Genomic DNA, 23,385 nt, shown 5'->3' with positions numbered 1-23,385 from the left:
CGTTTGGCTCACGTTGACATCTATCCTGCTTATTTTCGAAGGAGAAGGGCGCTCACCTTTTGACACAAATCGGGAGATGGGTGTCCTTCTCCTAAGGTCACCCAAATCAGCATAATTGAAAGCCGATTTTGGGTTTCCTCAACTGCTTTCCGTCGCAAAGATGACCAAAGTTCAAGGGGGCGTGTCGGCAGTGTACCGAAGGCGGGACGGGGCATGGTTAAGAGATGGGTGTCCTCGGCCGATAATTGAAAAAAGAAGGGCATCTCTGACGAGTATTTGGCCGACTTTACTTGGTCCCTTTTTTTTCACGACCAAGCCTCGAAAAGGTGCCCGAACTGACCAGATGACCACTGGAGGGAATCGGGGATGACCTCCCCTTACTCCCTCAGTGGTCACCAACCCCCTCCCACCCAAAAAAAAATTACAACACATTTTTTGCCAGCCTCAAATGTCATACCCAGCTCCATGACAGCAGTACGCAGGTCCCTGGAGCAGTTTTTAGTGGATGCAGTGCACTTCAGGCAGGCAGACCCAGGCCCATCCCCCCCCCACCTGTTACACTTGTGGTGGTAAATGGAAGCCCTCCAAAACCCACCCGAAACCCAATGTACCCATATGGGGGGCTCAGCACACAAGGTAAGGGAGGCTCAGCACACAAGGTAAGGGAGCTATGCACCTGGGAGCTATTTGTGTATTTTAAAAAAAGTTTTAGAAGTGCCCCCTAGGGTGCCCGGTTGGTGTCCTGGCATGTGAAGGGGACCAGTGCACTACGAATGCTGGCTCCTCCCATGACCAAATGCCTTGGATTTAGTCATTTTTGAGATGGGCGTCCTCGGTTTCCATGATTGCCGAAAACCGAGGTCACCCATCTCTAAGGTTGACCTAAATGTCAAGATGGTCGACCTAAATGTTGAGATTTGGGCGTCCCCGACCGTATTATCGAAACGGAAAATGGACGCCCATCTACTTTCAATAATACGGGATGGCCCGCCCCTTCGCCGGGACGTCCTTAGAGATGGGCGCCCTTAAAGATAGGCGCCCAGTTCGATTATGCCCCTCTACGTGGCTTAGTAAAAGGGCCCCTGAGGGAACTGGTGCAAAGTATCCACACACTTGGAATGTGAAATTTGTGCTAATTCCCAAATTCTACATATCACGCCTTAAGTTCTGTGCAATAATTTGGCAACTTAATTGATTAACAAGCCAATCAGCTCCGATAATTGGTAGTCAACAACCAATTAGCAGCACTAAGTGGCTTTAATTAGAATTTACATGCGCAACTTTCTAAGCATATTCTATAACGCACTGCGTGCAAATTCTAATATGTGCAGTCAAAGAGGAGGAATGGCCATGGGTGTGGAATGGGCGGCTTGTAGGGCATTTCAAAAATCTCTCTGCACTATTATGGAATACACCCGATCTGTGCCTAAATGTTAGTCACAAGAAGAGCGCATGAGTATCCTATATAATAAAAGGCACCTCCAACATTCTGAAGCTGACTGCATGGCTGAGGCATTCCTGCTCTCTGTATCCATCTCCTGAATTGACATCACGTACTTCCGGGTTCCTCACAAGCAGAAGTGACCAACCACACGAGGTTTCTCGGCTTCAGAATGTTGGAGGTGCATTCTATTAAATAGGATTGGTCAGTTCCTTTCCTATATAATAAAAGGCACCTCCAACATTCTGAAGCTGACTGCATGGCTGAGGCATTCCTGCTCTCTGTATCCATCTCCTGAATTGACATCACGTACTTCCGGGTTCCTCACAAGCAGAAGTGACCAACCACACGAGGTTTCTCGGCTTCAGAATGTTGGAGGTGCATTCTATTAAATAGGATTGGTCAGTTCCTTTCCTATATAATAAAAGGCACCTCCAACATTCTGAAGCTGACTGCATGGCTGAGGCATTCCTGCTCTCTGTATCCATCTCCTGAATTGACATCACGTACTTCCGGGTTCGTCACAAGCAGAAGTGACCAACCACACAAGGTTTCTCGGCTTCAGAATGTTGGAGGTGCATTCTATTAAATAGGATCGGTCAGTTCCTTGAAGCACAGCCAGAGCTCAGCGTCCTGCACAGTAACGCTCAGACACCAGAGAGAAGGAGGGAGGGGGGGCCTGACACCAGAGGGGGGGGGGGGAGGTATCTCTGTCACACACACACTCTATCTCTCTCACACTCTCTCTCTCTTTCTTACAGTCAATGTCTTTCTCTCTCTCTCACTCTCACACACTGTCTCTCACACACTCTATGTCTCACACTGTATCACATTCACTATGTGTCACACAGTCACTCACACACTTTCTTGGTCTCATACACTAAGACTTACAGAGAGTCTGTATCTTGCACACACACTCACTCTCTCTCTCTCTCTCTCTCTCTCTCTCTCTCTCTCTCTCGCACACACTGTATCTGTGTGAAACATACTCTCTCTCTCACACACTGTGTCTCACATATGCACTTGCACACACTCTCATTCTCACACACATACTCACACCCAGACTCACTCTCTCTCTCTTTCTCTCACACACACACACACACACACACACACACTCGCTCTCTCTCTCACACGCAGTCACTCTCACATACACTCTCTCAAACATACACACTCCGAGGAAAACCTTGCTAGTGCCTGTTTCATTTGTGTCAGAAATGGGCCTTCTTTTACTAGTATTCTATAAATTATGACTAACTTTAGGTGAAGTTTATAGAATCGCACTAACCGTGTGGTTTTTCTGCACCAATTTTTAAGGAGCCATTTATAGAATTCGGCCCTGTCACCATTAACATAAACATGTACACAGGACACATCCTTGTAAAGTAGCCAAAATTATCCACACTATAAGCCACACTGAAAGAGGGACATTTTCAGACAGCCATTTAACCTGGGTAAAAACCTTTGAAAGTGTCTCCGCTCCCTCCATTCCTGTACTGTGTGTATATGTGTGTACTTCACTCCACAATGCACACTATCCCGAGGTTGTGTCTGTCACGGTGTATGTCACTTACATAAAGGTTGTAATAAAACTCCGTATCAAAGGGGAATCCTATGGGAATGTCAATCAGTGGAGAGGTGAAGTCCCAGAGTCGACGGGTCGCTCTTATATCACCTTTATAGTCAAACAGACGATTTTCTAAAGACAAATCAAAGGAAAATAAAGATTAAGAGAAGCCTCGTTATCTGCAAGCAACCTGTCTGCGGTATCATTACTATTCTCCCAGCCACAGTAATGATACCGCAGACAGTTTGCTTGGAAGAAATCCCATTGTAGTCCCTGCCTGACACAGCCCTGGAGAGAGCAAGAAATGAGACACTTTGCCAGCTCAAGAGAAAGAAAAAAGGTTTCCTGGGAAAGAAAGTCTGATCAGCAACACACTTGAGGAACTGAGAGTCCCAGAGAAAAGGCTGCTCTCCACCCACCACTGCTGAGTGTTTGCGGATAACTCCTGGCAGCTGTGGAATACCTGAATATCCAGCGGCAGATATGGCCTGATGGTGAATGGGTTTAGAAAAGCCCATGGTGGCCACTGACCATCATAAGTTCAGTTTTGTCCCATTGATTTCTAACTGTGGGTTTCTGGCAGGGGTGTGCTGGTAAATTTTTAACAACAGGCTCTTTCTCCGGACGTAGCCAGCTCTGCAGTTGGAAGGGCCAGTGGGGGCCGGGGGGAGCAACACTTGCCTCTCTCTCCTCTCTCCCTTCATGTGGGCACGCTAGGCATACCTTTGCTGGCAGCCAATAAATGGGCTGCCACCACTCCCTACGTCTTGCTCTGAGCAGCATACTGGAACTTCTCTCACATGCTCGAGAAGTCCAAGCCTGCTGCCCAGAGCTGGAAACAAGGAGTGGGGAGCAGCAGTAGTCTATTTACTTGGCTGGAAGAGCTCAGCATCCCCACCAGCAAAGTAAAAGATAATTCAGCAGGGGGCCCAAGCCCACATTTTGGGAGCCAGTTGTTAAAGTAGCCATGGAGGGCCCTACTTTAACAACCGGCTCCCAAAATTCTTAAAAACCTAACAACCGGCTCTCGCGAGCCTGCTCCAGCACACCACTGGTTTCTGGGTTTCACTACTGACTATAGAAATAGGAACCCTGAGTTCAGCGTCTACCCAGAGAATGGCAATTTTCAGCACAAATGCTTCTAGCGCTGCCCATTAGACCCAGAATTTCAGCACTGGGAAACACCCAGATATTGCTGCTGTAATGACCAACCTTTAAAACAGAAGCTTCCCTCCACAGCTGAATATCAGGCCAATATATTTCCGTATATATATATATGGTCTAAGAATCAAGTTAAATTGCATATTTTTATTACTTCTGAAATCCAGTCCAAGGATGGGAGTGAAGAATCTCCATACCTCTGCAGGTGAATCCATCCCCTTTATATCCCTGATTGCAGGAGCAGGTGTAGGACCCCAGGGTGTTACTGCAAGTTGCCTTCTCATTACACCTGCCGAGGCCGGCAGAGCATTCATCCACATCTGCGGAATTCAGGAAAATGAAATGAAAAAACGGCCACCTGATTAACGGGGAACAGAACAGGACTACGCTCACTGCATTATCTGCACCACCAGGAACTCCAGGTTAAGGTCCCTTTGCGATCCTGGCAATGTGGTTTAATAAATATTATTATAATTAGCTCTACTCATATCTGACTCATGTTGAATCAACGTCTGTTTGCAGTAGAAGATTTGATGAGGAAGAACGAGCTAAAATTGAAGTCATCTACGTCCAAAGTTCTTGACTTTAAAAACTCAGGTGCCTTAGACCTCTGTCTGCTTCCTGAACTGAATGTCTAAGCCAGCAGTTCCCAAACTGTGTGCCGTGGCACCCTGGTGCACCGCAGCGAACTCAAAGGGGTACCGCGGCAAATCCTGAACTCCCTCCCACCACCACCTGAACCACTGCCTCTCCTTCATTATGTCTCTTTTTCTCTTTCCTTCCCCGTGCCCCGTGAGTCCTGCATCTCTCCTTCTCCCTTCCGTCGGCTCTCCTCTGTAGCCCCAGGCCCCTGTACCTCCTTGGTAGCGGCGATTGAAACAGTTTTCCACCAACGTCAGAGCTGCCCTCTTCTTTGGAGCGTCCCGCCTACTTTGATGCAACTTCCTGTTATCAACGTAGGTGGGATATGCCTGAGAAGAGGCCCTGATGCTGACGGAAAACTTTCTTAATCATCGCCGCTACTGGAGAGGTACAGGGGCCTGGGGCTATGGAGGAGAGTTGGCGAGAGGGAGAGATGTAGGGCTCACTGGGAGTGGGGAAGAGAAAATTGATTGGAGGAGGAAGGTTGAAGGGGAGAGAAATCAGATTGTTCAGGGGGTGGGCAGGCTTTGAAGAGACGTGGCGCTCAAGTGGGGTAGGGTGGGCAGGATAGTACGGGAAGAAGGGAAAAAAGAAGGGAGAAGCTGAATAAGAGGAGAGACAAGGACAAAGAAAAGATGCTGGGCAGGGAGGAACATTGGGGCAGGAAAAGGGGGAGATGGAGACAGGGGGGGCAGAGGATGCCCCCCCAGGACTGCTCCAGGTGAAGGTGAGCAGTGGAAAAAATTCAGGGGAGGCAGTAGAGAACTGTTGGGGGTGGAGACCTATGTGGTCGGGGGTGGGGGGTGTTACGAAAAATTGCTCAGACACTAAGGGTGCCGTGAACCGAATGGTTTGGGAACCTCTGGTCTAAGCATTGATACCACAAGATAAAGTACACAATCGTGTTGTGTTGTTAGATCCTCAATAGGATCTGGGTCTACAGGTGTAGCAGGTTACATGAACACTTTTGGCCAACTGAAACTCGTTTCCCAGCTGCATCACTGCTAATAGAACTAAGTGTTAGTATTGCATTGCAGAGTTTAATAACATCACATCTAGATAGAAACATAGAAAATGAAGGCAGATAAAGACCATATGGCCTATCTAATCTGCCCATCCATGCTCAATACTATCCCTATCACTCCCTTAGAGATCCTATGCACTTGTCCCAAGTTCTCTTGAATTCAGTTTTCATCTCTACCACTTCCACTAGGAGGCCATTCCATGAATTCACCACCGTTTCCATGAAGAAGTATTTCTTCGAGTTACTCCCAAGTCTACCCCCTTTCACCTTCATCCTATGCCCCCTCATTCCAGAGCTTCCTTTCAATTGAAAGAGACTCATCTCCTGTGCATTTATACCATGTAAGTATTTAAATGTCTCTATCATATCTCCCCTCACCCAACGTTCTTCCAAAGTATACATATTGAGATCTTTAAGTCTGTTTATCATATGGCTTATGAAGAAGACCACTGACCATTTTAGTAGCCATCCTCTGGACTGACTCCATCCTGTTTATCTTTTTTTTTTTTAATTTTGTATTTATCATTTTACTTAATTACATTCACATTTATCACGTAAATGTAAGGAAAAACAGAAATTAATATAAGGAAAAAGAAAAAACATTTTCTCTCAACAATATATATAATTGTCCACAATTGGGGGATCCAAGATCAGGAAAACAATCTTAAAAAAATAAGAAAAACACCAAGTGGTTAATCTTACAAATTCATATTTTCTGAGGGAGGAAGGTTAATCTAACACACTCAAACCTTAATCTACAGGTAAAAATGTTACAACCAAAACGTTCTCTAGCTATTGTTCTGTAATCCTATCAGTATCCGTTGTTCTTCCACTATTCCATTGTTCTGTTCCATTGTTCTATTCCCCTTGCGATACGTAGACTTTGTTTTCACTTTACTCCTCACAATGTAACCATAATCGAGTTGTAACAAATTGTACTTCCATCAATACCATGTATTGTAAGCCACACTGAACCCGCAAACAGGTGGGAAAATGTGGGATACAAATGCAATAAATAAATAAATAATCGGTAATTGCAGCCGGTACAGTGGTAACTAAAGGAAGTTGCTGCAGAGGGTTCTTCATCTGTTCTTTTAACTCCACAAACTCTTGTAATTTCTTGGGTTCAACAAATAAATAATAAGGAAATAAAACACTTACAAGGGAATCGCTCTAGGAAGGTCCCACCAAGGGCAATGATTCTTGGCTTAAAGGCCAAGAGTTCACACCTCCTAGTCTGCGATTCCCTTGATACATCAGGAAATATGTTTATCTTTGAACCCAAAATACTATCAGCCATGTATCAGAAATACAAATTTCAAAACATTGTTCCTATCTAAATCATAGGCAAAAGCCTGTTTATATCTTTTTGAAGGTGTGGTCTTCAGAATTACACAATATTCTAAATGAGTCTCACTAGAGTCTTATACAGGGGCATCATCACCTCCTTTTTCCTACTGGTCATTCCTCTCCCAGTGCACCCAAGCATCCTTCTAGCTTTCGCTGTCACCTTTTCTACCTGTTTGGCCATCTTTACGTAGGATCACATCCAAGTCCCGCTCTTCTTTTGTGTACAAAAGTTCTTTGCTCCTTAAACTGTACTGTTCCCTCGGAATTTTGCAGCCTAAATGTACGACCTGCATTTTTTAGCATTAAATATTAGATTACTGCAATGCGCTAACAGCTGGAGTTAGCAAGGTGTGCTAAGACATTAGCATGCTTTATTAGGAACTAGGTCCCATTGTATAAAATGGAATTTCGTGGATGGCCTTAGCGTGGATTGACATGGTAGCGCAGGTTAGTAAGTCTATACAATTCTATATGCCTCCCTCTTTAATTTATAGATCCTATCGGGTACCAATTGCAGCAGCCATACAGGGTCATAGCTGCCCAGTGCACAAAGCCCTTGTGGGGGGAGGGGTGGCAAAATAATCACTGACATTCATGTATGGACTGTCAGATAAAATGCCTGTGGGGATCATTCTATTGCGTTTTCAGCAAAAATATGTACTGAATATACTAATAAGCTCTCTTCATTATGGCAGTTTAATAAGAACTGAATCACTGGAAGAATTTCTTTGGAGACCCATTCAGTCATATTTGATACTTTCACCCGCGGATGAGCCCCAATTTAGAGATATTTAACCTAGGCAACTGCTTAGGGTGCCAAATTGTGAAGGCACTGCCTACCCAGGTGACAGAGGAACCTGGTTCTGCTTATTTTAGGGCCATGTGTATCTTCTGCTTCAAGGGGGCATCACTGTGGCACTTTGACCTTCCTCTGCTCGTCTTCTGGTCCTCCAACCTTTGGGATCTCTGGCATTCCCTGGACCTCCACTCTCTAGGATCTGTTGTCTGGTTTAGTCTACAGGCATGAAAGTCTTAAGTCTGGATCTGTTAGGGGTCTTCTACACTGTCTCAATCTCATCAAAAAGGTAGAGGTAGTGCTACTTTGTGGAGTTCATATTGAAAGCCTTCTGTTGATTATCAATGGTCTATGGATCAAGGCACTCACCAGCACATTAGTAAATCTTGACCTTGTCTAAAAATCTTACCCATCCTCTACACAGAATGCCTGTTATATTACAGCTCAGACTGGTTGGAGGTGCTGCAGTACCTGTAGCACACGTCTTGCCTTGCCAGTTTATTGGACAATAGCAGAAAAAGTCGTTAACTCTGTCACTGCAAACCCCTCCATTCCTGCACGGGAAGCTGGCACAGTCATTGATGTCTGGAGAAGAAACAGAAAAGAACATGTAAACACTGATAAAAAGAACTATCCCTGAGAGTAAAGCTGGTGGATATCAGAGAAAACTGGAACACGTCCTCTACTTATCAAGATATGCTAGAGATATCTGTGTCATATGAATGTTCTTCCATTCTACCTGTTTTGGTTTTATCATTTGTACTCTGTTGACATTAATCATATTACTATTATATGGATGTTCTTTGTTGTTTTAATACACATATTTCTAACACTGTATCATGCTGTTCCTCTTATTGTTAAGTGCCATCGAGTCAGTGCTGATTCATGCTGACCCTGATCTTCACGCAAGTGGCTAATCGTTGATAGAGTGGCATCCATAGGTGTTGGTATTGTATCTATCCAACGTATTGCATTGATTTTCAAGCCTGCCAAGCATGATATGTCTTTCTCTAAAGGTCTTTCTCTTCACATGATGTGTCTGAAGTAAGAAAGTCCAAGTCTTGTCATCTGAGCTTCTAATGAAAGCTTAGGTTTGATCTCCTCCAGTACCAATTGATTTGTTCTTTGGGCAGCCACAGTATTCTTCAGTACCCTAATTCAAAGGCATTAATTTTCTTCCTATCTTACTTCTTCACTGTCCAACTATCATTGATATCATTAAACTACCATGATAGACAAGTCCATCTCTGCTCTTGAAGATCTTCACTAGGTCCTTCACAGCATCCTGCCAAAAGCGATACATTGTTGGATTTCTTGACTGTTTGTCATCTCATTATTGATCTAAGGAGGTTAAAGTTGTCTACTATTTTTATTACTTCTGTATCAAGGATGAAATTATTGATTTAGCAGCTGTCGGGATTTTTGTCTGTCTCCATGATAAAATGCAGGCCCATTCTGAGATTGTGTTCCTTGATCATGATCTTTCTTTCCCGTGCAACGCCTTCAGCAGTGTTAGAGGATATCGCAGCTCATTTCTAAGTGGGGTTTTACTTACGTTTCATATGAGATTCATGAGGATTTCAGCAGCTGTATAAGACTGAGACAAATGTGTTCATCAGATAGACAGACTCCTGAAACAGGTGGTGCTGTGTTAAGATAAACTTCACTCATATATTCAATAATACTTTGGCATTTAGCCTCTGGTTCCCTTTTGTGCATTGAACGTCCTTTGGTCCTTCCCTGTTTTGCGTGTGTTTGGCCTTGATCTCGATAATCCGATGTTTTAGATCAATTCCACTTTCAGCCAGTAACATGGTATCATCAGCATAGCGAAGTTGTTGATGAGTCTTCCACCAAATTTCACACCTCGGATTTCTTCATATAGTCCTACTTCTCTGAAGATTTGTTCTTCATATAGATTGAACAGGTATGGGGAACATATGCAGCCTTGTCATACCCCTTTGCTAATTTTGAACCATTTGTTTCTTCTTCTTCTGTTCAAACTGCTGTTTCTTGATTATATTATTATGATTTCATTTTACTATTACCAGGTTTACGGGTACTTGGGGGTACTGAGTACCGGCACCTTTTCCACTGTCTGCTAAACTTGACCCATGGTTCTCGTATTTTAATGAAAGAGCTCAGGTTCTACATACAAATTCTGCCTTGTCATAGATTCTATGACTGGTTGCAGGGGTCCTGGCTGTTGTGGGGTGAGTCCCTCAATGATCACTCCACCCCTGAAGGGTGACCTGGCATTTGAGTACCGGCACCTTTTTTGCTAGACAAAATGCACTGATTTTACTATTCTTACGCTGTTTACAAAATTGTAAGTTTTATGTCTAGCTTATACCTGCTGGCTACCATCTTGGGTGAATCTCTTCATAAAGGTGGTTAATAAATTCCAAGAAATAAAATGTTGTAATAAAAAGCACTCACCAAAGAGTTTCACTCAATCTCAGCCTATTGGATTCATATAAAATATGGAACGGAGAATATTACTGGCGATACAGAAAGCAAGGTCCGCTCTCTGTGCCTGTTCTTTCTCTTCTTGTTGGAATAATGCAGGTGCTCCTTGATCTCTAGCTGTAACCTCACTTCTCACAGCCAACGAGCACCTCTGTGCTTATATTGAGCTTGAAAAATAACTGGAGGCAATATTTAGTGGCAACAGTCAGCACCTTCTTAAACACTGACCACTGCAGATTGAATTAGGTCCCAGTATTCAGTGCTGGCATCTACGCAGGTAACAGCCTTAAAAACCTGGGTTCTGTGAGTGGAACAGCTGTGCCAGGTGTGATATTTAGCCCACTACTCAATTAGCTAACCAGGCAGTAAGCTAAATATCAAATTAGCTCCTTCCTCCCCCAGAGAATTGCCCACTCCAAACTACCCCCCCCCCCATATGTTCTTACTCTTCTTCCTGCACCACCCATGGGAAGCCCCTATCCCAGACCCCCACCCATTTATAGACTCCTTTGGGTAGTTGCAACAGGAGAAACCAGGCTCACTGGCCTATAATTTCCCAGATCACCCCTGGAACTTTTTTAAAAAATTGGCGTTACATTGGCCACCCTCCAATCTTCTGGTACCATGCTTGATTTTAAAGATAAATTACATATTACTAACAATAGTTCTGCAAGTTCATTTTTCAATTCTATCAGTACTCTGGGATGAATACCATCCGGTCCAGGCAATTTGCTACTCTTCAATTTGTCAAATTGCGCCATTACATCTTCCAGGTTTATAGAGGTTTCATTCAGTTTCTCTGACTGATCAGCTTTGAATGCCATTTCTGGCACCGGTATCTTTCCCAAATCTTTCCTCGGTGAAGACTGAAGCAAAGAATTCATTTAATTTCTCCGCTATGGCTTTGTCTTCCCCTTTTACCCCTTGGTCATCTAGCGGTTCAACTGATTCTTTTGCTGGCTTCTTGCTTTTAATATACTTAAAAAAGTTTTTTACTATGTGTTTTTGCCTCCAATGCAATCTTTTTTTCAAAGTCCTTCTTTGCCATCCTTATCAGTGCTTTGCATTTGACTTGCCATTCCTTATGCTTTTTCTTGTTATTTTCAGTCGGATCCTTCTTCCATTTTCTGAAGGATTTTCTTTCAGCTCTAATAGCTTCCTTCACTTCACTTTTTAACCATGCCAGCTGTTGCTTGGAGTTCTTTCCTCCTATTTTAATACATGGAATATATCTGGTCTGGGCTTCCAGGTTGGTATTTTTGAACAGCATCCACGCCTGAAGTAAATTTTTGACCTTCGCAGCTTCTTCTCTCTAAGTTTTTTTTTTTCACCATTCTTCTCATTTTATCATTGTCTCCTTTTTGAAAGTTAAATGCTAACGTATTGGATTTCCTGTGTGTACTTACTCCAGAGCTGATATCAAACCTGATCATGTTATGATCACTGTTGTCAAGCAGCCCCAACACCATTACCTCCTGCACCAGATCAAGTGCAGTTTGGTTTCCTGTTCTAGGTTTTTGCCTATGTGACAGTTGATAGGGTCAGTGTGATGATTGCTCCAGTAACGTTTCAAACAGCTGTCGATCGGGATATAATCACTCACCAATCTCGCAGTATGCACCCGTGTAACCTCTGCTGCAAAGGCATGAGAAGTTGTTTATGAAATTCATACACGTGGCTCCATTCCGACAACGGTTACTCAGACATTCATCGATATCTAGGGAGAAAAACAGTAATCTGAGAAAGAAAAGCGCAACAGAATTAGAAGCCAATTACAGTCTTGTCTGAAAATTGTAAATCTGAACACAGATTTCATCCTGGTGGAATCCCTAAACACAGTACAAGCTTCCGACGTGCATTATTCCACCAGAGAATAGATGGAGCACTAAAAGCTTCAAGCACAGCCACTCACACACACCTTAACCCCCCCTCCCCCCCCCCCCCGAAATACACACACTGCCTCATCACAGAAGTAGTGTATAAGCTTCAGACACATATACACATCCACAGGTACACACACAGGGACACATGTGCATGCACACACACACATGGGCTGCATCACCACAGAAGAGGTATACCACAAGCTGCATCAGTGCAAGCATCACGCACACACTGCCTCACCAGTTACACACACACACATGCACTTATTTCTATAGCGCTACAAGACATATGCAGCGCTGTACACTAAACATGAAAGAGACAATCCCTGCTCGGCTGAGCTTATAATCTAATCGAGACAGACAAACAGGACAAATAGTTTAGGAGGTTTTATTTATTATGGCAATGATTAAAACATGGGTAGTGAACAGGTAAATAAAGGGTTAAGAGTTAAAAGCAGCTTCAGATAGGTGGGCTTTTAGGACCAGAGATGAAGCATGATGTACCGACTGGAAGTCAGTACCACTTTCATATAATAAATTGTACTACAGAAAGGCAGTACATCAAATCTCTGACTCTTTACCCTTTTATTCCAGGTGTATGGTACAAAAAGATGGAAGGACGGAGTCTGGAACTGCAGTGGAGAAGAAGGGTACAGATAAGAGTGACTTACCTGATGAAGGGAGTTCCTGGGGAGGGCGGGGAGGGAGAGATAAGAGAGCGGAGATACTTGTAAGTCAATAGGGGAATCGAAATGGACAGAGAGCCAATGAAGTGACTTGAGGAAAGGGATTATGTGTGAGCAGCGACATGGGCAGAAGATAACTTTGTTCAGCAGAATTTTGAGTAGATTTGAAGGGGAGAGAGATGGTTTAGCGGGAGTTCCTATGAGGAACAGGTTGCAGTAATCTACTCGGGAGGTGAAGAGAGTGTGGATAAGGGTTTTGGTAGTTTGCTCAGAAAGGAAGGGACAATGTTGGTGATGTTATAGACAAACAAATGACGCAAACACACACACACACACACACACACACACACAAGCAGCATCAGTACATATTTCTAACACAATATCTCACCACAGAAGAGGTAACTTCCTGATAATGCTCTACCACAGGGTAGTTACCAGCATGGGCAGCACTTTCTCACACATTAGTCCACTACAGAAAGTGAACTAATGTTCTCTACCTACGCACTACACCGCCAAGGAACTTGCATCGGGCAGTGAAAAGATCATCTCTGAATGAAGCGGTTCAGTTCCCACATCCATTCAGCCTACAGCCTTTTCTGTCATTGCCTTCTAACTCCTGTGAGAGTTTTAACAATGTGCTCAGGTCACAGAGTACACCAAACAGTAATTTCAGTAGTAACGCTCTCCGGTCACTGCTGCACATTATTTCAAGCAGTAGAACACGAGAAAATGACGTTTATATTCTAATGGAATGCAGAGTCATTTCATTCTTTTTGAACATTCACTATTATACAAAGTACGTTTCTAAACATGAGTTTTATGGGGGGGGGGGGACAATTTTCCCTAGCCCACAGAGGGGTAAGCTAATTGCCTATGTCGTTGGCTGGTTGCAAGCGAATTTTCAGTGAAAACTCAGCCAGTTATGTTAACACATAGTAACATAGTAAATGACGGCAGATAAAGACCTGTACGGTCCATCCAGTCTACCCAACAGGATAAACTCATTTACATGGTATGTGATGCTTTATGTTGCAGCTGAAATTAACTTAGTACATCTAGAGGGGCATAATTGAACGAAAACGTCTATCTCCATGAGCGTTTATCTCCGAGAACGGGTCCGTGAAGGGGCGGACCGAACCGTATTTTCGAAAAAAATAGACGTCCATGTTTTATTCAACAATTTGTGAGCTGGGCGTTTTTGTTTTTCAGCGATAATGGAAAATGAAAGCGCCCAGCTCAAAAACGAATAAATCCAAGGCATTTGTTCGTGGGAGGGGCCAGGATTCGTAGTGCACTGGTCCCCCTCACATGCCAGGACACCAACCGGGCACCCTAGGGGGCACTTTTACAAAAGCAAAAAAAAAAGGTAAAAGAGCTCCCAGGTGCATAGCACCCTTCTCTTAGGTGTTGAGCCCCCCAAATCCCCCTCAAAACCCACTGCCCACAAGTCTACACCATTACTATAGCCTTAAGGAGTGAAGGGGGGTACCTACATGTGGGTACAGTGAGTTTGGGGGGGTTGGACGACTAAGCATTAAGCAGCACAATTGTAACAGGTAGGGGGGGATGGGCCTGGGTCCACCTGCCTGAAGTCCACTGCACCCCCTAACAACTGCTCCAGGGACCTGCTTACTGCTGCCAGGGAGGTGGGTATGACATTTGAGGGTGAAAATAAAAAGTTGTGAAACATCATTTTTTGTGGTGTGAGGGGTTTAGTGACCACTGGGGGAGTCAGGGGAGGTCATCCCCGATTCCCTCTGGTGGTAATCTGGTCATTTAGGGCACTTTTTGGGGCCTTATTCGTGAAAAAAACAGGGTCCAGGAAAAGTGCCCTAAATTCTAGCTACAAACGCATTCTTTTTTTCCATTATCGGTGAAAGGCGCCCATCTCTGTTCGGGTGATAACCATGCCCCAGTCCCGCCTTCACCATGCCTCCGACACGCCCCCGTCAACTTTGTACGCTTCCGCGTTGGAGTGCAGTTGAAAACGTCCAAGTTCTGCTTTCGATTATACCGCGTTATTCGTTTTTGTGAGATAAACGTCCATCTCCTGATTTAGGTCGGAACTTGGGCGTTTTTCTCATTCGATTATACAGTGGGGGAAATAAGTATTTGATCCCTTGCTGATTTTGTAAGTTTGCCCACTGACAAAGACATGAGCAGCCCATAATTGAAGGGTAGGTTATTGGTAACAGTGAGAGATAGCACATCACAAATTAAATCCGGAAAATCACATTGTGGAAAGTATATGAATTTATTTGCATTCTGCAGAGGGAAATAAGTATTTAATCCCTCTGGCAAACAAGACCTAATACTTGGTGGCAAAACCCTTGTTGGCAAGCACAGCGATCAGACGTCTTCTGTAGTTGATGATGAGGTTTGCACACATGTCAGGAGCAATTTTGGTCCACTCCTCTTTGCAGATCATCTCTAAATCATTAAGAGTTCTGGGCTGTCGCTTGGCAACTCGCATCTTCAGCTCCCTCCATAAGTTTTCAATGGGATTAAGGTCTGGTGACTGGCTAGGCCACTCCATGACCCTAATGTGCTTCTTCCTGAGCCACTCCTTTGTTGCCTTGGCTGTATGTTTTGGGTCATTGTCGTGCTGGAAGACCCAGCCACGACCCATTTTTAAGGCCCTGGCGGAGGGAAGGAGGTTGTCACTCAGAATTGTACGGTACATGGCCCCATCCATTCTCCCATTGATGCGGTGAAGTAGTCCTGTGCCCTTAGCAGAGAAACACCCCCAAAACATAACATTTCCACCTCCATGCTTGACAGTGGGGACGGTGTTCTTTGGGTCATAGGCAGCATTTCTCTTCCTCCAAACACGGCGAGTTGAGTTCATGCCAAAGAGCTCAATTTTTGTCTCATCTGACCACAGCACCTTCTCCCAATCACTCTCGGCATCATCCAGGTGTTCACTGGCAAACTTCAGACGGGCCGTCACATGTGCCTTCCGGAGCAGGGGGACCTTGCGGGCACTGCAGGATTGCAATCCGTTATGTCGTAATGTGTTACCAATGGTTTTCGTGGTGACAGTGGTCCCAGCTGCCTTGAGATCATTGACAAGTTCCCCCTTGTAGTTGTAGGCTGATTTCTAACCTTCCTCATGATCAAGGATACCCCACGAGGTGAGATTTTGCGTGGAGCCCCAGATCTTTGTCGATTGACAGTCATTTTGTACTTCTTCCATTTTCTTACTATGGCACCAACAGTTGTCTCCTTCTCGCCCAGCGTCTTACTGATGGTTTTGTAGCCCATTCCAGCCTTGTGCAGGTGTATGATCTTGTCCCTGACATCCTTAGACAGCTCCTTGCTCTTGGCCATTTTGTAGAGGTTAGAGTCTGACTGATTCACTGAGTCTGTGGACAGGTGTCTTTCATACAGGTGACCATTGCCGACAGCTGTCTGTCATGCAGGTAACGAGTTGATTTGGAGCATCTACCTGGTCTGTAGGGGCCAGATCTCTTACTGGTTGGTGGGGGATCAAATACTTATTTCCCTCTGCAGAATGCAAATAAATTCATATACTTTCCACAATGTGATTTTCCGGATTTAATTTGTGATGTGCTATCTCTCACTGTTACCAATAACCTACCCTTCAATTATGGGCTGCTCATGTCTTTGTCAGTGGGCAAACTTACAAAATCAGCAAGGGATCAAATACTTATTTCCCCCACTGTAAGCAGGCTAGCGAGCTAGACTGATATGACCAGGGGACCCCAATCTACCTAACCCTGTCCCCAGGACTGACCAGAATTGCGGTAGTTAGCCAGTTAAATCTTTCTACAGATTGCTCATATCATGTAGTGAACGTTCACTGAATCTGTGCCACGGGCTGAGGGTCAGGGTGCTTCATATTGTCTGCAGTAGTGCAGGATGGTGATCCTATGACATCGTGCTGTGTAGTGAGTTTCTGGCTCAAGATGGCACCAGCATGAAGTAATTACATACCTGAATCACAGTTCACACCTGTCCATCCTGGTGAGCATATACACGAATAACTTCCTGGTGTATTGGTACAAGATCCATTTACACAGGGCTTCCACTGGCATTCATTTATATCTGAAATAAGGTTTTTATACAGGCTGAAGGCACCACCTTCAATAACAGCATCATGGGATATAAATCACTGGACGTCAACTTAAGTCAAATACGAACATGTCTTTTTAATGTTGTTAAATCGTTTATTTACAATTATATTTTGCACAATCCTTTAGTTCTAGGCAGATTACAAAGCATTAATTCCTAATGTGGCCTTAATTTGTTAACAACCTCAACCTCTGTGGAAGCAAGATCTCTTCGCCCACTGCCACTGCAACATGGATCAGAGCTGATCGGCCAGAGGTCAGCTTTCACAAGCAAAGAGCACCAATTGCTAAGCTGGGGCAGTGCACTGAACAAATAAATGGATTTTAATGATGGTTATTAAGTTCAAATGATCCTGCAACCGTTTAAAAATATTGGGGATGACCCACAAATCTCATATAAGTCTTTCGTTGCAGTAGGAAAAGGAAACCTATACACTAAGCCTAAGCGGACTCGACACAGGCTGTGTTTCAGCATTGCTGCCTGAGTCGGGAGTCCATTGATTCTGTAGGAAAGACACCGTTGATATTAAATGGATGCTATGATTTTCCGGAAAACCTAATAGAGAAATGGGAATGATTCGATTAAATGGGCAACGGAAAATTGCTGCACCAAACCTGAACAGTATAACTTCGCATTGGACTTGTACACTGTGGGTTGTTTTTTTTTTTGGTTCTTCCCCTTGAATATTTGTTAAAAAAAAGTTGGATCAATATTCAAATGATGTGGTGAGCTTTCTTTAAAAATGTGCGCTGTGGCTTTAAACTGTTCATCTGTATTTAAGCTGAATATATGATGTACAGAGCGATGAGTTAGGACAGCCAAATTTATGTGGATAACAATATTTATGGTGGAATGAATTTCACCGCTCTCTTTGCCCCACACTCCCTCCCGGCAGGCAGTGTGTAAAGATTTTCAGCTGCAGTGTCCAAACGGTGCGGCTGAAAATCCACAGGTAGCGGCTGCCGTTATCCCAATAAGTGTCATTGAATATTAGATCCATTGACATTGATGCATTGAAGGATTATTAGCACGAGTTTCTCTGTGTATTTACCCTGGGAACAGGTTGGCCCCTGCCATCCGGCGCTACAGTTGCAGATGTAGGAACCAGGAGTGTTCACACAGGATCCGTGTCTGCTGCATGGATTGGATCTGCTACACTCGTTCACATCTAATAAACATGGAGAACAGGGAAGGAAAAGAATTACCGCTCACCACATGAACAGTGTCAGTTATCTGGTACAATCCTGCGAGTAAAATTGGGTTTCCAACACTTTTCTTATTTCTTATCAGAACAAGTCAAAACTCAGAAGACTACACAGAAGAAATGCATCCCACCAAGCACCTTATTCAGCCATCGGAAAGACCACAAAACCAGAGAAAACCCAGCCGCGGCAATTTTAATGTGGTCTTTGCCGGTCAGGAAGGTCACTTCACCACCTTATACCTGTGTTATGGCGTTCAAATAAAAAGATTGGGCTGGATGAAGTCAACCAAAACGCCCTAGAAGCTACAGAAAGATGAGGCTCAAATACTCATAAGTACATAAGTACTACTACTACTACTATTTAACATTTCTAGAGCGCTACAAAGTGTACGCAGCACTGTACAAACACAGAAGAAAGACAGTCCCTGCTCAAAGAGCTTACAATCTAATAGACAAAAAGTAAAGCATTTAAATTTAAAATATTTAAGCAGTCAAGCACAAGAGAACAGTCACAGAAGGACAGAAGATGTTGAAGGGTGGTCAGTGTGATTAGGTGTAACTCTGGTTGGAGTAGTGGGAGAAGGTGATAGAAGAATAGAAATGGGTGAGGTAAAGTAATGAGTGGGTTGATAGGGAGGTTATATAAGACATGTCACTCTAGGGGTGGGTGGGTAGAGGGGTAGGGTGGGTAGTGCCATACTGGGAAAGACCAAAGGTCCATCTAGCCCAGCATCCTGTCACCGACAGTGGCCAATCCAGGTCAAGGGCACCTGGCACGCTCCCCAAACGTAAAAACATTCCAGACAAGTTATACCTAAAAATGCGGAATTTTTCCAAGTCCATTTAATAGCGGTCTATGGACTTGTCCTTTAGGAATCTATCTAACCCCTTTTTAAACTCCGTCAAGCTAACCGCCCGTACCACGTTCTCCGGCAACGAATTCCAGAGTCTAATTACACGTTGGGTGAAGAAAAATTTTCTCCGATTCGTTTTAAATTTACCACACTGTAGCTTCAACTCATGCCCTCTAGTCCTAGTATTTTTGGATAGCGTGAACAGTCGCTTCACATCCACCCGATCCATTCCACTCATTATTTTATACACTTCTATCATATCTCCCCTCAGCCGTCTCTTCTCCAAGCTGAAAAGCCCTAGCCTTCTCAGCCTCTCTTCATAGGAAAGTCGTCCCATCCCCACTATCATTTTCGTCGCCCTTCGCTGTACCTTTTCCAATTCTACTATATCTTTTTTGAGATACGGAGACCAGTACTGAACACAATACTCCAGGTGCGGTCGCACCATGGAGCGATACAACGGCATTATAACATCCGCACACCTGGACTCCATACCCTTCCTAATAACACCCAACATTCTATTCGCTTTCCTAGCCGCAGCAGCACACTGAGCAGAAGGTTTCAGCGTATCATCGACGACGACACCCAGATCCCTTTCTTGATCCGTAACTCCTAACGCGGAACCTTGCAAGACGTAGCTATAATTCGGGTTCCTCTTACCCACATGCATCACTTTGCACTTGTCAACATTGAACTTCATCTGCCACTTGCACGCCCATTCTCCCAGTCTCGCAAGGTCCTCCTGTAATCGTTCACATTCCTCCTGCGACTTGACGACCCTGAATAATTTTGTGTCATCGGCGAATTTAATTACCTCACTAGTTATTCCCATCTCTAGGTCATTTATAAATACATTAAAAAGCAACGGACCCAGCACAGACCCCTGCGGGACCCCACTAACTACCCTCCTCCACTGAGAATACTGGCCACGCAATCCTACTCTCTGCTTCCTATCTTTCAACCAGTTCTTAATCCATAATAATACCCTACCTCCGATTCCATGACTCTGCAATTTCTTCAGGAGTCTTTCGTGCGGCACTTTGTCAAACGCCTTCTGAAAATCCAGATATACAATATCAACCGGCTCCCCATTGTCCACATGTTTGCTTACCCCCTCAAAAAAATGCATTAGATTGGTGAGGCAAGACTTCCCTTCACTAAATCCGTGCTGACTTTGTCTCATCAGTCCATGTTTTTGTATATGCTCTGCAATTTTATTGTTAATAATAGCCTCCACCATCTTGCCCGGCACCGACGTCAGACTCACCGGTCTATAGTTTCCCGGATCTCCTCTGGAACCCTTCTTAAAAATCGGAGTAACATTGGCTACCCTCCAGTCTTCCGGTACTACACTCGATTTTAGGGACAGATTGCATATTTCTAACAGTAGCTCCGCAAGTTCATTTTTTAGTTCTATTAATACTCTGGGATGAATACCATCAGGTCCCGGTGATTTACTACTCTTCAGCTTGCTGAACTGACCCATTACATCCTCCAAGGTTACAGAGAATTTGTTTAGTTTCTCCGACTCCCCCGCTTCAAATATTCTTTCCGGCACCGGTGTCCCCCCCAAATCCTCCTCGGTGAAGACCGAAGCAAAGAATTCATTTAATTTCTCCGCTACGGCTTTGTCCTCCTTGATCGCCCCTTTAACACCATTTTCGTCCAGCGGCCCAACCGACTCTTTGGCCGGTTTCCTGCTTTTAATGTATCTAAAAAACTTTTTACTATGTATTTTTGCTTCCAACGCTAATTTCTTCTCAAAGTCCTTTTTTGCCCTCCTTATCTCCGCTTTGCATTTGGCTTGGCATTCCTTATGATCTATCCTGTTACTTTCAGTTGGTTCTCTTCTCCACTTTCTGAAGGATTGTTTTTTGGCTCTAATGATTTCCTTTATCTTACTCTGTCCTCCGTTTCCTGGGTATCTCACTATTTTCCAAATGCTTGAATCGCTCACTCTATGTATTCTGCTGCCCAAGTGGTATATTAGCAGGGTTGCTCACTGCAAAATGTTTCATTTCACTTAGCTTTTTTATTTCAAGGGTTTTCATTTGTGGTATATTTAATTTTGCTTTGTTTATTTAAAATTAAGTCATCTACAAAAATGGACTGAAGAAAAGAAAGGGGAAAACTTAATACTTAGTAACATAGTAGATGACGGCAGATAAAGACCTGTATGATCCATCCAGTCTGCCCAATAAGATAAACTCTTTACACATGGTCTGAAATAATACATCATATATATATATATACCTGATCTTGATTTATCCTTGCCATTTTTAGGGCATATACCGTAGAAGTCTGCCCAGCACTGGCTTTGTTCTAAAACTTCTAAAGTTGTCATCGAAGCCCCTGAAAAGCTCCACTCCAGCCCATCCAAATCTATTCAGACCAGGGCCACCAAGAGGGGGGGACAGGGGGGACAAAGGTCCCGGCCTCCGTCGCCACCTGGCCCGCCCTCCGTCACTCCCAGAACTAACCTTAAGCCTCCTTTCACTTCGCAGCAAGCAGCAGCAGGTCAGGCCACTCCTTCCTTCCATGTCCCGCCCTCGCCGGACGTAACATCCGCGAGGGCGGGGCACGGAAGGAAGGAGGAGAGGTCTGCCCTGCCGCTGCTTGCTGCGAAGTGAAAGGAGGCTTAAAGTTAGTTCTGAGGGCCCGGACCGATAGCGGGTGGAGGGGGCCCGGCGACCTCGGGTGGATGGGCAGCGGGGGGGCCCGGCGATCTCGGGTGGGTGGCAACCTCAGGTGGGCGGGGCCCGGCGATCTCGGGTGGGCGGCGACCTCGGGTGGGTGGGCAGCGGGGGGGCCCGGCGATCTCGGGTGGGCGGCGACCTCGGGGGGGGGGGGCCCGGGGCCAGCCTTGTCCCGGGCCCGGCTCCGGCTCTCGGCGGCCCTGATTCAGATCGTAGAAGTCTGCCTAGCATTGGTTTTCCTACCTAATCTCCCCTAAGCTTCTTTGGATCTGATCCTTCTAAACAGGATTCCTTTGTGTTTCTCCCATGCATTTTTGAATCCTGTTACTGTTTTCATCTCTATAACCTCGCATGGGAGGGAATTCCAGGTATCTACCACCCTCTCAGTGAAAAAATACTTCCTGATGTTATTCTTGAGTCGGCCCCCTTTCAACCTCAATTCATGCCATCTAGTTCTACCACATTCCTGTCTGTGGAAAATGTTTGTTTGAGACCGCTATTAAATGGACTTGGAAAAATTCCGCATTTTTAGGTATAACTTGTCTGGAATGTTTTTACGTTTGGGGAGCGTGCCAGGTGCCCTTGACCTGGATTGGCCACTGTCGGTGACAGGATGCTGGGCTAGATGGACCTTTGGTCTTTCCCAGTATGGCACTACATATGTACTTATGTACTTATATCAGTACCTTTCAAATATTTGAACTTCTGTATCATATCACCCCTGTCTCTCCTTTCCTCCAGTGTATACATGTTTAGGTCAGCAACCAGCTTATTTTCGAAGGAGATCGCCGGCCATCTTCCGACACTAATCGGGAGATGGCCGGCGATCTCCTGAACCCGGCCAAATCAGTATAATCGAAAGCCGATTTTGGCCGGCGCCAACTGCTTTCTGTCGCGGAGCCGGCCAAACTTCAAGGGGGCATGTCGGTAGGGTACCGAAGGCGGAACGGGGGCGTGGTATGAGATGGCCAGCTTCGCCTGATAATGGAAAAAAGAAAGCCAGACTTGACTAGCATTTCGCCGGCTTCACTTGGTCCCTTTTTTTTCAGGACCAAGCTTCAAAAAGGTGCCCCAACTGACCAAATGACCACCGGAGAGAATCAGGGATGACCTCCCCTTACTCCCCCAGTGGTCACCAACCCCCTCCCACCCCAAAAAATATATATATTTTTGCCAGCCTCTATGCCAGCTTGAAAGGTCATACCCAGCTCCCTGACAGCAGTATGCAGGTCCATGGAGCACTTTTTTGTGGGTGCAGTGCACTTTCAGGCAGGTGGACCCAGGCCCATCCCCCCCTACCTGTTACACTTGTGGTGATAAATGGGGGCCCTCCAACCCCCCCCCCCCCAAATCCACAGTACCCACATGTAGGTGCCCCCCTTCAACCATAAGGGCTATGGTAGTGGTGTAGAGTTGTGGGTAGTGGGTTTTGGGGGGCTCAGCACACAAAGTAAGGGAGGTATGCACCTGGGAGCAATTTGTGAAGTCCACTGCAGTGCCCCCTAGGGTGCCTGGTTGGTGTC

General features: G+C 45.0%; 1 protein-coding gene across 2 annotated transcripts in view; it reads right to left on the bottom strand.

The window, feature by feature from the left end:
- The window catches only part of LOC115478588, a 119,700-nt gene that overhangs the window by 77,683 nt on the left and 18,632 nt on the right, over positions 1-23,385 (bottom strand). For both annotated transcript variants that reach the window (XM_030216061.1, XM_030216060.1), the window contains 6 exons: positions 18,160-18,276; positions 16,971-17,081; positions 12,051-12,164; positions 8,450-8,563; positions 4,364-4,486; positions 3,013-3,137 (listed from right to left, as the gene is read on the bottom strand). In XM_030216061.1, the coding sequence (XP_030071921.1) occupies positions 3,013-3,137; positions 4,364-4,486; positions 8,450-8,563; positions 12,051-12,164; positions 16,971-17,081; positions 18,160-18,276 (704 nt within the window). The remainder of the gene's footprint in view (positions 1-3,012; positions 3,138-4,363; positions 4,487-8,449; positions 8,564-12,050; positions 12,165-16,970; positions 17,082-18,159; positions 18,277-23,385) is intronic.

Source organism: Microcaecilia unicolor, chromosome 10 (genome assembly GCF_901765095.1).
Source record: "Microcaecilia unicolor chromosome 10, aMicUni1.1, whole genome shotgun sequence".
Lineage (NCBI taxonomy): Eukaryota > Metazoa > Chordata > Amphibia > Gymnophiona > Siphonopidae > Microcaecilia > Microcaecilia unicolor.
Note: the sequence above shows the minus strand (reverse complement) of the source record. Positions and strands in the feature narration are given on the sequence as shown.